This window comes from Trachymyrmex cornetzi, unplaced genomic scaffold (genome assembly GCF_001594075.2).
Source record: "Trachymyrmex cornetzi isolate Tcor2-1 unplaced genomic scaffold, Tcor1.1 scaffold73, whole genome shotgun sequence".
Lineage (NCBI taxonomy): Eukaryota > Metazoa > Arthropoda > Insecta > Hymenoptera > Formicidae > Trachymyrmex > Trachymyrmex cornetzi.
In genome coordinates, this window is record NW_017300059.1 from 1,786,293 (window position 1) to 1,803,376 (window position 17,084).

A 17,084-nucleotide genomic window follows, 5' to 3' on the forward strand; every position below is an offset into this window, starting at 1 on the left:
GTATTGTATAAGAAAGTGTTGAGGGATAGTGCTTTAACTTACAATTAATGATAGAAAAGGTCGAACGGCTTATGACGAACGCCGTGATCGTTATCAATGATTTATTATCACAAGCGCGAATGTAAAGTGGCAAAGTGTCGATATTCTCGAAACGATCGAATCTTTATGAATGTGAAAATGATTTTGCAAAATGTTTTATTCGGCTGCAGAGATGGGTTCGATCTGACGTCGAAAAGTGCAACCAAGGTCGATCCAAAACCGTCATATCACGTCAGCGACCTCGAGAGCATCATCGGGAATCCAGATAACGTGAGTGTACGTTCATTGAAATTGCCACGATCCGTCAGTTCGCGTTCGAAGAATCAGAGAAGAAGTTATCAGCATCGAGAGGAGTCATTTCGAGAGGAGAACGTTTCAAGTGGTAAAATAAATAAAATGTTATAAATAATTGACGACGGCGTTAGAATTGGAGTTACTCCAACGAAATGTCTAACAATAAGTATTAGGAGATCTATTTTGAAATCGAATTTTGCGAGAAAATTGATTTAAACAAAAGGAATATATTTGAGGATATTTTTAATTATAATTGATGCGAACAGACTTCATGGAAAGCCCAAATAGATCTGAAGAAATCGGATTCTGTAAAAATATAGGAAAAGGAGTCATTTTATCACATTCAGATAATCTCAACATATTTTCTTTTGTTTAAACAATTTTTCCCGGTTTATGGAGTTGTCCTGATTAGTGTTTTTATTAAACTTAGATCAATAAATTATCGTTTGCAATCAATGACTTGAATAAAAAATAAAAAATTAGACAAAAATAAAACGGAAACCCATCTTTTTCTCTATTTATTAACTATTTTATTGAATTAATAAAATATTTCTATAATATTTGTAAATAGCAATTAAATTTCGAAACAATATGTTGTACAATCGTCACACATAGAATATAATTTTTTTTTTATGTTAGAGGTAATCTTTAACAGTCATTAAACTACATATAAATTTTTTATTTTAAGATTTTTTTAACCGGGAAATTCTATCGTTGTGACGATAATTTTAAGGTGATAATGCAATCGGTCTGACGAATCTTTCAACCGTAAGTTCCAATAAGAACTCATTGGATTCCTCGGATTCGTTGACCGGCGACGTGACGAAGACAGATGAGAAGAAAAACTCGAGGATGACTGTCCGACAAGAAAGCAACCGGAAAGAGCGTGAGGAAGCGTCGAATAGAGCGAGGGAACGCGCGGTGATAGATGTCATTGGATTGCCGGTGGCGAACGACGAGGACTGGCTCGAGTCGGCTAAATCTAATTTATCGTTAGAGAAGAATAAAGAGAGAAGAGAAGATGTTTCCGAAGGAAACTTGGATCAACGGATTCCGAAAAAACAGGACGTCGAATATGTGCTGAAAAAATTACACAAAGACGCATTGGTTAAAAAACACACGAATTCGAAAACTATGACAAAAGCATCGAAAAGCTCCTTTGATAACAAAAGCGCATCTCAAATCCAGAATGTATTGAAGACGAGAAAAGTGAGAGAAGAGAACGAAAGTTGTCACTCTTCGGAGAAACATAAAATTGTAAGTATTAGTGTTGGATATTTTTTATCGATTTAGCCTCTATCTTTTTGATCAAATCTTTCTCTTTATCTAAATATTTTTTTTAATTTATGGTAGATTAAAAGAATTTTTTCCCGAAATTATTCTTCTATTAACATCAGATTATTAATATTCTTATAAAGATATTTATTAGTATCTTTATAATATAAAAAAATTATTGTATTAAACTGCTTGTCGAGAGATTTAATAAATGATATTAATACTCTGATTTATTTCTGTTCATGATTGCGTTTCCAGATCGAAAACGATTTTGGCGCGCAGTTTGCAGATTTAGATATGTATATAAATTCGCACAGAAATATTTAAGCACCAAGATCTGCTTTGACCGAATATAGGATGCTTCTTGTTTAACTGTCTTTGTTTTAAAATCATATACATTTTGCGATTAACTTTTACAAGACAAAAAAGCCATACATAGTGTCATATTTTGAGGCAAGAAATACAATAAAATGATGAATTATACAAATTTTATTTAAGAGAAAAGCTATAACATTTTTAAAATATGCTCTTATTTTCAAATTGGCGCTAAAGGTTAAATACTATAGATTCAATTTAGGAATAATAATACATAAATAACTCGTGGAAGGTCCAAGTGTTGAAATCGATATATTTGCAACGCCAAATCGATATATTTGCAATGCCAAAAAATCATTATGTAATGATTACATAATGTATTTTGGCAAGAAAAGCCATTTCGTCATTTCTAATAACGTTTTCAGTCTAATCATAATAGTCATGAACATAACTTCAAGAGAAGAAAGAAAGGAACGAAAATAACGAATTCGAAGTCAGCCGGCAATCGTAATAGCACAGGAAGTCGTAAGGAAGACAAAGCTTTGAGATTTGACGGGAAACAAATGCGCGGACTTCGGAAGCGGATTGTCGAACTACAACTGCAGCAAGAACGAGAAGATCTCCAAAAATATCTATACGAATTGAAGAACTTAAGACTAGAATCGGGTTCTACTCGAAGCTATTTCAAGCCTTTGGAATTTCCGAAGATTGAAGAATTTACGCAGCCTGGTAATTTATAAATTTAAACAAATAAGTTCATAATTTAATAAAGAGCTCTAATGAATATATTCAAATATATCAAGAAAAAATTGACTATTAGATCCAAGCTATTTGTCATTCATTATTATTATAAACCAAAGTCATAGGATAAAATAATTTCAAATAGTTTCTAACGTTTTAATCTTCAATGTGATTCTTCTCAGTGAATTTTATATAATCGTACACATTGAACATTACAATAAAAATAATTTTATAATTATTACAATTATACTATGCTTTATAATTATTACAATTTCTTCTTTATATTTATATTCTTCAATACTAACAATCAGAAAACCCATAATTTTTTATCACTTATATCATTATTTAAATATTCATTAGCGTTTAGAATAGACTGTCCTTCGTATCTTTTATAATGTCAGTAATCATCCGTTATCAGATGGGATCAGTAAACATAAAGAATCATAGTTTCAATACCAATATATTGTCTACCATTTTACAAAATGTGTCTATAACGAAACTAATATAACTGTAATGCAATTGTAATTATTTTTTTATATTTTTTTCTTCATACGACCTTTTATAAAATTATGTAATAAATTAATTAAATAATTTAAGTAAAGAAATCTTTTATAAATCTATGTTTATAGATATTTCTTGATGTTACGTTATCAATTATTAACGTCCGCGTTCTAGTTTGAATAAAAAGACTATTTTATTTCTCAGCGATAAATAAATTATTATATTGTCTGTGTGTTTATCTTTAATTAAAGATCTTACATTTACATTTCCTACGTTTTTCCTTTTCGATTTATTTTGCGATTTATGTCATTTTAATGAACGCGCCCGAAGTGGCGAGTCGTGCCGCGGCGAATGCACCGACAATTGCGACTCTAGCAATGAATAGAAGGAATCCGCATTGTATCGAAACAATGAGAACGTACAGACCGATAGCGGTGTAAAGTCGTATGACGAATGCATTAAATTCATTTTGCATTTAAATGAAGGCATTATGCACAAACTCATTCAAATATATTCAAAATATATTAAATATATTCCGCGTGTATATATATTCTCGATTTTATATTCACGCACATTTTGAAAATATGGAACATTTTTTTCCAGATGTAGACGACTTGGAATCGAAGCCGACCGATCAGTTTCGGGAGAGAGTTTTCACGATTAGGCGTTGGTTGAAGGATCAATACATTTTATATCGCGACTACTGTACTATGGCGCAAGCGATCAATGCTCACTATGTTCCCACAACGTTGGACGATGCCAAAAAGGTAGGTGCCTTTCTTTTCGATGTTATTTATCGTTTGTGTCATATTGAGATATTACTAGGCTTTATAGGCTTTACTAGTTGCGTAACGCAATAAAGTAAATCACACAATGGCAAATACAATACTCATGAATAGAGAATAATTTTTGCATACTAAGGAAATTTATATAATCGAAGATCAGATATAGTGAGCGTAAAAATATATTTTTTTTATAAAACAGTCTTATTTGTAGAAAATAAACATTAATTAGCAATTTTATGAATATGTTTTATCCTAATATAAACAAAAAGATTTCGCATATTCCTTGTATGGTAAATTTCTCGACTGTACAAGTACTTTTTATGCTTCTAATAACACAAAAAATTTATAATACAATTAAATAATACAATTTCATATTTTTATTATTATACAAAATATTTTTATTATTATATACTTAATATTTTTATTATTATACTTTTTAAGTAAAATAATTTTGAAAAATATACAGTCTGTTTTATTCTTTGTCAATAAATTGCCAATTAATGTACTTTCTAAATGTTTTTTTAAAAAAATCTGTACGAATACTTTTTGCACTCATTGTATCGGTATATTGTATTGAAAGGATGTTGCCTTCTTCTATAAATTGGAGTTGGAAATTGTTATTTTTCTTATAAGTACAATGACGATTCTTTTCTTATATGTCCAATTATATAACAAAACGTGTTATTAAGTTTTATTAAAGCATTAAGGGTCCTCTACATAGAAATCATAGATGGTCGTGGAGTCTTAAGTCGTAGGAAATCAACCAATCACAATTAAATATAAGGAGAATACTCGATTAGAATTCGTCAGTTTCCTATGACTTAGGATTCCACGACCATCTACGACTTCTATGTAGAGGACCCTTTATTGTATTACGCGAAGCATGGTAGGAGATTTCATTAAAAATCTCTCCTGAATGGGATAAACTTGGAACGTTTATTACGTCGCCTTACGTCTACGTCATAAATCGTTAACGTGTAAAATAGCCGGTGTAATCAGCGTAATGAAAGTATTGCATCTTTGACGTAATGACGTCTAAAATAGCGAGTGTGTGATGACGTTTATAAAGAAGCTGCGTCACAATATTCAGGCCTTCTTGCACATCGATTTTGCGTAATACGGTCAAAGGAAGAAGGGTCGGGGGAATTCTTTATAACTAATTCAGGAAGCGCTTAGAACGTGCATGTATATGCAATAAACCCACAGATAGGTAGGCGAGAGAGCACGTTACGACGAGGACAATGGGGATGCAATAAGGAACCGAATAAGGAAACGAATGCTTAAATACGCGACTGAATAACCGCGAAATTACCGAGCAAGCTTTTTGCCCGCTGCTCGGACAAACTGTTAGACAAAAGTCTTTCAAACAAACTAAACCTTTTTTGCTTGCAGACGATACGCGAGCTACGGAAAACGACGATTAAAACCAGATGACGTCGATGTACCCATCTAAACCACCATATTATACGCGATTCGTTGAAACTGTCTACGATCTAGTGTCGGATTTGGATGCTTTGAAATAGTGAGTAATTGATGTTTATTTATTTTTTATCAAGTTATTGAAATCTTGGATAAAAGTATCAAGTTTGTTGATAAAAGAAAGACTGAAGAGTCATACGTGATTCTTCGTTATTTTTTATTGTGTGTGTGTGCGCCTTAAAATTAATTTAAAATCAACTTAAAATTTTTGCCTTAAAATTCTTATATTTTTAAATCCTGAATATTTAAACCTGATTATTTTAGATATCGTGATACTTTTAATATTACGAGTAGAAACAACAATACTAAACCCGTTCGTAATTATTTCGCATAACATAATGTGGAAATTCGTGTAACTTGAATTATATAATTAGCTTTTTCTATATTAGCGCTAATTTTTCCATGTTATATCAATCGTGAAAGAAATGTGCATATTTAAAGAACGCGTGCCATAACTAATAATGTAATTTTACTTGAAACTGAAAAATTTTTTCCTTTTTTTTAATTAGTCTTTTTGCGCGTTAGAATCCGTATCAGATAACGTTTTTCTTAATGAAATCAAAACCGAGGTTTCTCCTTTATGCAATTATATTATACTGGCTGTGCAATATATTCGCGCTTCCGGCGTGTTGTAGGAGGGTGTTGTGAAACTTTGTGAAAATTATTCGCACATCGTCCGTTCCTACGCAAATCACAGTATGAAATGAAATTGAGGCGCCAAGAGACAGGGAAAGATTATTAAAAGATAACTCAAACAATCTGTTTAAAATATGAATAAATTAATTTTAGAACGTCTAAAAATTTCAAATCAATTTTAGGAGGCCTGACTAAGAAATCCGGGAAAATAAAAAATATGTTAACATATCTTAATATATTTTAGTTTATTTTAACTTAAAATAAATGTTAAGTTAAAGTTGATCTACATTGATAGAAATGGATATGAAACAGTTATATTGAAAAACAAATAATGATGTTACGTCAACAGCATTATTTTAACAAAGTTAAATGAAAATCAATCGAGGAGATTAAACACAATGAGCGAAGAATGCCATATTCGATCAAGGTGAGTTTTCATACCTATAATAATATTTTTTGCAATTTTATGTTTAACAATTTTCTGTTTAAGCAAACTATGCGTTGATTATTTGTCAGTTTTAAAACACAATAATCCCAAAGCGAAACTGGAATAATATCACAATTAAAATTACCAAGGAGTAATATCACAAATGCCTTGATCGACTATACGACGTTTCTCACTCATGAGCATTATTTTAATTAAAAATAACCTTGTTTATCTTTTTTTTTTCCCCCAATAATATAAGACTAGGCTGTTTCACCTTTCATAAACTTCTTGTCATTTTCTTACTCTGTTACTCTCTTACTTTTTTACTCTTCTGTTTATTCAGTAGATAAATTATTATATAGTTTATCCGAAGATGGAACAACCGGCCGTTAATGAAACAAATAAAATTTTATTAAAACAAGATCATGACGTATTTGTTTCATTAATAATGTTATTAAATTAATAAAATTTGTTTCAATTAAAATAATACTGTTGATACATCACATCATTTTTTTCAATATACGTACATTAGAATAAAACGCGTAATATACATACATTGTTAAAAAAAAAAAGAAATTTGCTTTTGTTACACGTAATAATCAAAGTAAATTTTTCAAGCAGATACATTAAAAATATTTAATATTATCAATGAAAATGAAGTTATATATAAGTAACTTAAATATAAAGTTCACCTGCATTAAATTTCGTACAAATCCACATAAAATTTAATAGAAAATACGCTAAATTTCATAAAATTTTATAAAAAGTACATTTTATATACAAATACCCGAGAAACAATGTTTCATATATAATTATATATAACTATGTAAAATTATATAAAATTGTATAATATATAATTATATAAAAATTTGACATTTTTTATATACAATTGTATATAATTATATATAAAATATGTCCATATATAAATATAAACATTTTTCCCCAAGTATACCTTTCAGTTATGGATAAATTAAATTTAACGTTTCATTGAAATTGAATAAAACTTGTGTAAGTTGAAAGCACATTAATTCATGACATTTTTAACAATGCAAGCGGGTAAAGAAGATACTTTTGTCTCCACTTTGTTACACTGTTATTGGGCAAACGTCACGCTGCGCGTGTCGCCAGTGCGAAGGTGCGCGATAGCCCAGCGTCGGCTGCGCGACGCGGGGCGACGCGACGCGCTTTCATTGACGCGGCGTTTCTCCGGTACAGTCTCGTAGCAGCCTCGCGACCGTCCGGACGTAACCGCGCTTCTCGGAGTCACGAACGTTCGCCACCGCGTTTTACGCCCGGCCAGGTGCGGTCTTCCGCGTTCGCGTGGTACGCTCGTAATTTCTCTGCGGCGGAGAGCAACAGGAGCGATTGAACGCCAGGGAGCGCCGGCTCTTCCGGTAAGTTGCTCGATTTGCAATAATTTGATGGTGTGGGCGAAGTTGGGCGTGCGAAGGGTGAATCGAGGGAGTACACGGGGAGTTTGCGGTAATAGATCGGTGAACGCGCGGCGCAATATTGCGTGGGCGAGCGACGTTATTCTTTTACCTTTATTTGAAATTCATTGAGCGTTTTTTTTCTCCACGAAATCCCGAAATTTTCGCGTTGAATACTACGTTTGAAATTTTTACAGCAAATTTAAATTTCGTTTGAAGTTCGCTGAATAATAAAGCATGCGATTTAAAATTCTATTAGTCTCGTCTGAAGTTGGTCGAGGAATAAGATGAATATTAGTAGAAAAATCTGATGTCTACGCGGAAAGAACGATTTTGTTTTGAAGTGAATTAAAAATTTAGTTAGATCTGAATATAATTTTGTTTAACTATTAAAATAATTGTGTAGAAAACTCAATCATGATGAGCAACGCTGCAAGAAATGTCATTCTACCAATCAGTTTGAGTATTCTACACATATTACTTTGATAATAATTCAACAAAATTATTTTCAGATCTGCATTTAGCTAAATTTTTAGATACTACAGCAAAATCGTTCTTTCCGCGCATCTGTTGATTGACGCAATTCGTTATTCTGTTCTTTTAATTATTTGAAATACTAGAAAAAACTTCACGTATTTAGATTTGAGTTTTATTAAGAAAACGTTTTATTAAATTATTTTGTTTAAAAAGTTATTATATTTTTAATAGCATCAAGCGTTATTACTGAAGTTCTATAATGATTGGAAGTAAGAGTAATTAGACGAGGGTGGGAATTTCCGATTTATAATTAAATTCGCTCACGCCTTCCCGCTTCGCCATAATATGTATATTAAAGCGCATTAAATAACGGACCCCACGATTATAACTTTCTTTGTATAAGTCTCGTAAGGCTTTTGCTGAGATTACAATGTCGACTGAAGTACAATGAAATGAAAAGCAGCGTGAATTTATACGCTGATTTTATGGAAATTCGCACGACTGCTTGAATGTTAAAGAGCGAACTTCAATTAGCGCGATGTTACTCGCCGGCCGATGAGATTTTCTATCGATTGAAGTCAGAGAACGTAATTGTGATCGAAGAGGATAGAATAAGGTTCGTTATTATCGACGAGAATTGCAAGTGTAGTGGTGAATAGCATGTCAGGATGTGCGAAAACATCATGTTAGACTTGATCGAGGAAAGCGTTTCCGACTTGTGCTGAACTTTACTTTCCTAAGCGACACCATTTCATAATTTTTATGTCTCTTTGAGTATAGACGAAGAAGAAAGTGACCAACATTCTATAATATTAAAAAATTAAATGACATTTTTTAATATAAATACTATGTAGAGCGAACGATTTTGCTGAAGTGTCTAAAAATATTATTAGATTCAGATCTGGAAATAATGTTGTTGAATCATCAAATGATTATATAGAATCTTCAAGCATTATGGTTAATGTTGCAAAGAGTTTTGACACTCTAATAACTAGCTTGAGTGTCCTACATAATCATTTTAATGGTCTAACAAAGTTATCTTAGATTTAAATCTTGTTACACTTAGACACTTCAGCGATATCATTCTCTTTCTCTGTAATATTAAAAAACGTACATATACACGGAAAGAATTTTCTCTTAAAATTTACCCTGAAAATATCGTAGTTGTGGTACAATATTAAAAAAATTTTTACTGCATTTCAATACAATTAATCAAACTTATTTTATATTTTAGTGTAGCTTTATTAATGAATGAAAGAGATTTACATAAAATTCTTTGAAATATAATGTTGTCCCACAAATACCATATTTTTAGGATAAACTCTAAAAAAAAATTCTTTCCGTGTAGTTAAATTTTTAGATATTTTTAACAAAATCGTTTATTCCATGTATTATATTGCAAAGAGAGCTCGAAGCCACACATTGCCGAATTCTTATAATTATTTTATAATTTAAATGAAATTTGTATTTATAAAAATCTTTTAAATTAAATGACAATGTCATTTTTATTATTACGAAACTTTCTCGATTACCAGACTGATGTTAAATACTCAACTGACTGTATCAATTCAGTTGAATGGATAAGTATTTAAATGTTAAATAATGAAACCATAAATATTACTCTCGCGTTTATGGCCTTTGAATGAACGTATAGAAATTTTAATATCAGTTTCCGATTTGCTAATGTTTGTTTTTACGTGGGTGTAAATTTTAAGCGAAAGCGTGACTCGCGGTGGGCGTAGGTTCACAAAATCGGAGCACTCTCGCTTAGAGCTGTGACAGTCGCCACTGTTGGCGATTGTCTCTCGAGGTCCCAGGGATATCTATCCTTGGATGAGAGAATCGAGGTTGATGGTGCTCGCGAGATATATCGCGTTATCGATGCACGTGATTTGTCAGCCGCTCCGAGGTCGACGTGACGTCGATCATGCAGAGGTTTCAGATCGTGCTGCATAGAGCCGTTTTCTAATATCCGTTTCTACAGAGGCGACCCTAATGCGAGGCCTTTCTCCGCGAATCCTGAAGAACGCAGGAATTGCAGTTTGAAATCGAAACTCAATATCCGAGACTGAATTTCGTACATTCTGCATATATAATTGCACTCTGTTAAATCTATAGTGTCAAATTTAACCTAATGTGAGTCGTCTACTAAATATATCGTTATTTTTTACTAAAATGATAATTAAATTTGACACTATATGATGTTAAATTGATACTGTATAGTGTCAAATATAATCATTGTTTTAGTAAAAAATAACGATATTATTGAGTAGGAGCAGTGGCGACTCACATTAAGTTAATTTGACGCTATAAGATTTAACAGTGCAGTACTGGAGAAAAATATTTGGTTGGATTAATTGGACGAATCAGAGAGAACTTTCTAGTTAAATTTACTAAATCTGCTAAATTCTAGTTGAGGTATATCCGGATTGATAAAATCGGAATCTTTTGATTTATCCATTTTTAATAATTTTTTTCGGTGAGACAATTACAGAATTCCATGTATTTACTTTATTCGAATAATTGACTCGACAAATAACACATCATAAAATTTAATTGAATATTTCAAGTATTAAAATATTTTGAAATTTTACGAATTATATAATTTAATTAGTTGATTTATTTGGATTTTATAGATAAAAATGTTGTTTTCTATTTTGTTTTTTTGAGATATTCAAAATTCACTTTTTTCTAAAAAGGTTTTTTTTTCTAAAAAGCTATTTTTGGGAAATCTTTAACGGTTATAAGAACGCGGTGTATAACTCCTGGTTGTCACCGTTAGGTTCACTCGCGTGTGACCCTTGACCTAAAAAAGTACATGCTCGAGCGATCTCTACCCTCATTGTTTGCCCGTTGTACATTAATTTGCTCGGAGAAGGCCAAAAAAGGTTGTCCGAATGTTGCCTTTCACTGAAAGATCAATGTTAATCAACGCTAATTACGCTTAACTCAATTTCTGTTCAACACAATTAGATGGTAGTAATGTAATGCCAACTTTAATTGGGGATAGGGAATCATATTAATTTAATGTTATCATTAATTGAAAGCTAATATTTTAATTAATTAATCGAACATTATCATTGATTAAAAAGTGATGGTTGGGGATTTAGTGTAAATTTATCATTTTAACAGCAAATTATTTATTATTAAAACATTTTCTGGTATAGCTTATTATCGTAACCGAACTACATAATGTGTACTTGAAAAAGTCTCGTTGCATTAATTGTGATTCTGATAAATTAAACCAGTAAGGTATGAATCGGACATTTACTCGTATAATTAAATGTATCAAATATTTTGGTCGACATAATCAGAAATTAAATTATAATCAGAAATCTAATTTATTGTATGAACTGAATTCGTTTTGTTGGAACAATCAGAACATTTTCCTCAGTGTAGATAACATTAAATTAACGTTTAATTTATGTGTGTGCGATAATCGTGACTGAAACTAATTGCAACAAATTCATTTCCTGGATTCTGTACATCCAATGCACAGGAAATAAATTGCTCTATATGCGAGATTATTTTTATTTCTTTGAAGTTTCCGAAGCACGTGGCGCGATAAAAAAACAAATTGCGACGCAGTGATAATTTTTATCGAGTGTCATAACTAGCCAGATTCATTCACCCCATAATAATGAATGCCCTTTCGCGAAAGGTTGCGCGGTTGGGTCAGAGATAAAATTCAGCCGCGCGTATTATTAGCTGCATTATGCCTCGCGATATCGCGTTAATTATCAAGACGCCTCGTCTTTGTCCATCACGACGATCGATCGTTCGGTAACTCCTTGACCTTCAACAAACTCACCCTGAAGGGACTTTACACAGGGTCGTCGTATAGAAGAGAAAAAGCGACGTTTTTATTTGCGTCGCATCCTCGACCCTTCATTGCAAGATTCAATCGATCGACGCGTGCGATGTATTTATAAACGTGTTCCTGAATGAAATTGAGGAAATACGCCGCTCGGTTATATTATGTAGGTGCATACATGCGCCCACGTATATTCAAAACTATTTTTTCCTAAAAAAATATGAAATTATGTCACCTTATATTTATCATTTTATATTTTTATGGATGTAGTTTTCTCTCATTTTTAAAACATATATAAATTAATTAAAATAAAAAAATATAGCATTGCATAAATCAGTCTCTGAATAAAATACCTGCTTCAGAAAATCTTATTAAAGATATATATATATTCATTTCAAGATATGAAAATATTGTATATTAATTTTTGTAACGTATAATATCATCAAATTAGAAATAATATTTGTGTCTTTGTAATTTTAAGTACTTCTACGATAAAAATTTATTTAGTAAAGTAAATAATTTTAAAAGATTTAAAAGATACGATTTAAATCGATATTCCTTTAATAAATGACGCCATCGCGAGCTTGCATAATTTTCTCAGAACATCATCTCGTCCACGTGATTATATCTTCTTCGCAATCAATGAATTATTACGATATATTGTACCTCTCGTTTTGTCATTGGGAAAAAATCTTCGCAGAGAAGAATTCTATCGTCTTATCTTCGCGTTTCTGTCACATCGCGAAACAGAGCTTTGAATACACTAGAAAAAAAATGATGTAGCAACAGCATTATCTTAATTGAAAATAATTCCGTTAATTCAATGACATCATTAATGAAACAAATACTTACGCTCTTGTTTTAATAAAATTTTATTTGTTTTATTAATATTGTTGTTATATAAATCAACAAGATTATTTTCAATTAAAATAGTGCTGTTGAAACAACAGTATTTTTTTCACTGTAGAAACGCCTATCCGATGTCTCGAGGATCCATTGTCTTCCTACGCTCGTCCTTCTACCTCCTTTCTGCTCTCTTTTTTTTCACGCACGAAATCGGTCGCGGAAACAAAGAACGTTGTGTTCTCAGTCGTGCACGAAAAGGACGATTTTGCTGCAGTATCTAAAAATTTAACTAGATATCTGAAAATAATTTTGTTGGGCTATTAAAATAATTACGTAAAACATTCAAGCATGATGAGCAACGCTGAAAAAAGTTTTTATATTCTAACAATTAGTTTGTGCGTCCTGTATAATATATTTCGATAATCCAATAAAATTATTTTCAGATCTGTACTTAGCTAAATTTTTAAATACTTCAGTAGAACCGTTTTTTTAAAAGAGAAAAAGATATCGCAGGTAAAGATAGAAGCCTGAATTTTTTTGAAAACAAGGTCTTAAATATGTTCATAAATGTGCAATTTAATTATATGTAGAATATTTGATAATTTTTATCAAAATTAGTTGAAAAAGAATTAAAAATTTAGGAGAGAAATTATAAAATGAAAAATATTTTAACAAATCGATTTACAGAAAGATCTGTTTTTGTCCACTATCTTTGTCTCTCTATGAAGTGTCTCTATTAAAAGTAACTATTCGTCACTTTGTGGCCTTGATGCAAAACGAGTTTTTCCTGAATCTTTTGCAATTGCGAAGCAATATCGTTTGCTACATTATCGTAAATGTGGCTTCCCTTCCGGTCAACGAAGCCAACCGGATATTAATGCGATCGAAATAGTGAGTCATAGTCGTATTTGTATGGGGTGCGTCCATAGGGGTGCGGATAATATCATTGACGAAATTAATGAATCTCCGGAGATCGCAACCATCCGGTGCAAACGATATCATGCCATTCGAAACTCGATCAATACATTGGTTGGTGATTCAATACACTAATCTTCATAATCTCTTTTCTAATTAAAAACATAAAATGCTCGTCTGCTGCTACATAACTTAAAAATAGTTATTTTTGCTTGCCGTCATCAGTGGCTTGTAGAAAAAAATTGAAACTTAAAGGAAAAAAACCATATTTTAAGAGAACATACTTTCAATCCTTTATTTTTTCAATCCAATTGAAAAAAAATTTACTGAATTTTAAATATTTGTTTGAATAACACTAACGAAATATTTACTATATGTATATATATGTAAATGTATATTTATTTAAGCATAATTTTCTTATTTTAAATAAATGTTTATTTACTGTAAGTAAATATTTCGTTAGTGTATTATTCAATCAAATATAATAAAATTTGGTAAATTTTTTTTGTGTACATTCTTGTTATTACATCTAAATTGTATTCTAAAATTATATCATAAAATTTTAATGATTTCAAACATTGAAATTCATTTTCTGGAACTTTGTTTCTTGAGTTGTACCGTTGATGTAGCAAATAAGCGATAATGTTTACGTAATTGTCACTGAACCTTATAAAAAAGATGCCAGACAACACGCATGCCTATAGAAGACATTTTTATGATGTCTTTCATATATTTTTTTTAGACATGTGTGTCTTAAAGACGTCTTTATGATGTTTTTACGACACCTTTTAAACATGCATGTTGACTGGTCATTACATTTATTATAGAATTATTACTTGGTATTTAATAAGTAATAATTAATCGTCTTTAACTTTCCGTTTCGTAATTTAATGAATGAATACATGATCGAATGACTATTAATTTTCTCAGCTATTTAAAGACACAATTTATACAAATAAATCTTAAATAATCTAATTTTACAATCTCTAAGTAACATTAAATAAATATATTCTTTTAACATTCGTTTAAACGGCTCAAGTCTTCCACATTTCGTTTTATTTTATATGTGGAAGGCATTATACATTTTCATTCCTTCATAAAACACATTCTTTTTGTTCTGCGGGATTTTATTGCAATATTCCCGACCCAATATCGAACTTTTAATGTATAATATCCATCTGAATATAATTTGAACATGTTAAGAATTAATGAAAATTGAAACCTATCTCTTTCTTCCTCTCTCTCGAATTGTTAACGCAACGATCAAAATCACGAAGACGCTGTTACTGCTAATGCAGCTCAGACAGAATGTTACGACTGGAACGGCTTAAATCTTGGTCTGAAATACAAGCGAACGGGACAGCTGAAACGTTCGCTGGAAGCCAACGGCGAAATCGTTTTGTTTTTCCGGCGGACTCGGTACGGCCCTTTCTACTTCGATGAAGACTCCGCCTAAAAATACATGGCTCGTCGACAGAAACGGAATTCCCTACATTCTCTGTTTCCTCCGATTCATTGAAACAATCGTCTATTACTGGCATCATTAAGAATTTCCTTTTTTCTTTGTACGTGACATTGAATTCTAATTGTAGAATTGTAAGAAGAAATTCAATAGAATATCAATAAAATTATTAGCATACTTTATTTTAATGCTGGATAATATTTTTCTTACAATTAATATTACATACACTGTTGGAAATATAACCACGAGCTTCCTTTACATGTAAATGAAGCTCGTAGTTATGAACGAAATTAAAAGTAATGAATGATTTAACTGAAAATTAAGTTACAGTAGTTACTTAAATGTAATGAACGTGTACATTAAATTTTAATAAAATTTTATGAAAAGTACATTAAATTTCATACATTTTTATAAAAAATACATTACATTTCATGTACGTGTACATACACAAATATATTTTTTAGTTATAAATACATTAAATTCAATGTAATGTCATGAAATTAAGTTCAAATTGTGTAACTTAAAAGTATATTAAATTTTATGAAATTTTTAACAATGTAGTCAGTCTTTAAATTACCAAATTCGTAAAATAAGCTCGATTTATTAATCTTTTAAAAATAAATCCTCTGCTTCAGGAATTGGCACTCGAATTTGCGAAAGTGACATTTATCGAAAAAGCCTCGCGTTTTAGTTGTCGAAAGCGAATCGCAAGGAAAAAGAGCGTTGAGAAAGAGAATGAAAGAGAACAAGAGAGAAGGCACGAACGAACGGCAGAGGGCAAGGAAGAGGAAGAAGGAGCTGGAATAAGCGACAGCCATAACTGAGAGTGACTAAACAGGGATCACGATGGTCGATGACGCCAAGACGAAGCTGCGGCTGCAGCTCGTGGGAGCATCGTTCGTTCCTTAACCGCTTGTTCCTCCGTTGTGCACTGCGAGCTGCAACATGGAGTGCACACGAAGCGCATCGGAAGTCGCGCACTTTCTCCCGATTATAGATTCCCCGATGAATTTCGAGCCAATTCTTCATCACTGAAAATTTTATGGAAGTCCTAATTGCGGATGCAATTAATTAATTGGAAATTCAGAGACAATGAAAATACCTAATTAATCAGGGAGATAATTAATTGGGATATTAACGAGTTAATTTAATAGAGACAAATGACTTATTATTTTCGAGATACGAAGATGTAATGAGATTTATTCGGAAAATTTTTATTTTTTTTTTATACTACGCTTTGAACCTTCTACAATCGCGAGTATCACTTTAATTAATTTCTTTCAATATATCGAAAATAAAATATAGTTTTATAAATTTTACGTTTTTGTAGCGTAGATAATATTGTAACTCAAATGTTCCGAAATTTATTTCAGTAAAATTTTTTAATTATTATCAAAATACTTAATGTGTGTTAAAAGTTAGAAAAAAGTAAAAATCAATGACAACCTAAAACTTCCTAAATTTTCAATGAAAAAGAATTATTTCGCAACAAGCTTCTTATTTATTTTTCTTAACGAAATCGGTAATGTTTTCATAAACGGCGTAAACGAAAGTAGACGTCGCACGACGTAAGGATTTTAAAATTATGGACGCATCCCAGGATATCATAACTCCATGTCAAAAGGACATAAATTATTACACGTAATGA

At 31.3% G+C, this 17,084-nt stretch overlaps 2 protein-coding genes across 8 annotated transcripts in view; both read left to right on the top strand.

The window, feature by feature from the left end:
* The window catches only part of LOC108767875 (glutamic acid-rich protein), a 55,908-nt gene that overhangs the window by 3,988 nt on the left and 34,836 nt on the right, over nucleotides 1-17,084 (top strand). For 2 of the 7 annotated variants that reach the window (XM_018517980.1, XM_018517986.1), the window contains exons 3-8: nucleotides 210-421; nucleotides 1,067-1,590; nucleotides 2,349-2,652; nucleotides 3,769-3,932; nucleotides 5,343-5,472; nucleotides 15,252-15,507. In XM_018517980.1, the coding sequence (XP_018373482.1) occupies nucleotides 210-421; nucleotides 1,067-1,590; nucleotides 2,349-2,652; nucleotides 3,769-3,932; nucleotides 5,343-5,384 (1,246 nt within the window). In that variant the 3' untranslated portion in view covers nucleotides 5,385-5,472; nucleotides 15,252-15,507. Of the gene's footprint in view, nucleotides 1-209; nucleotides 422-1,066; nucleotides 1,591-2,348; nucleotides 2,653-3,768; nucleotides 3,933-5,342; nucleotides 5,473-6,064; nucleotides 6,158-7,545; nucleotides 7,566-15,251; nucleotides 15,508-16,071; nucleotides 16,505-17,084 lie in introns of those variants that run through there. The other 5 variants (XM_018517981.1, XM_018517985.1, XM_018517984.1 and 2 more) reach the window with 5 other exon arrangements.
* LOC108767877 (uncharacterized) overlaps nucleotides 7,721-17,084 on the top strand; it is a 47,969-nt gene continuing 38,605 nt past the window's right edge. The window contains exon 1 of the mRNA XM_018517989.1: nucleotides 7,721-7,886. The gene's annotated coding sequence lies outside the window, so the exon portion shown is untranslated. The remainder of the gene's footprint in view (nucleotides 7,887-17,084) is intronic.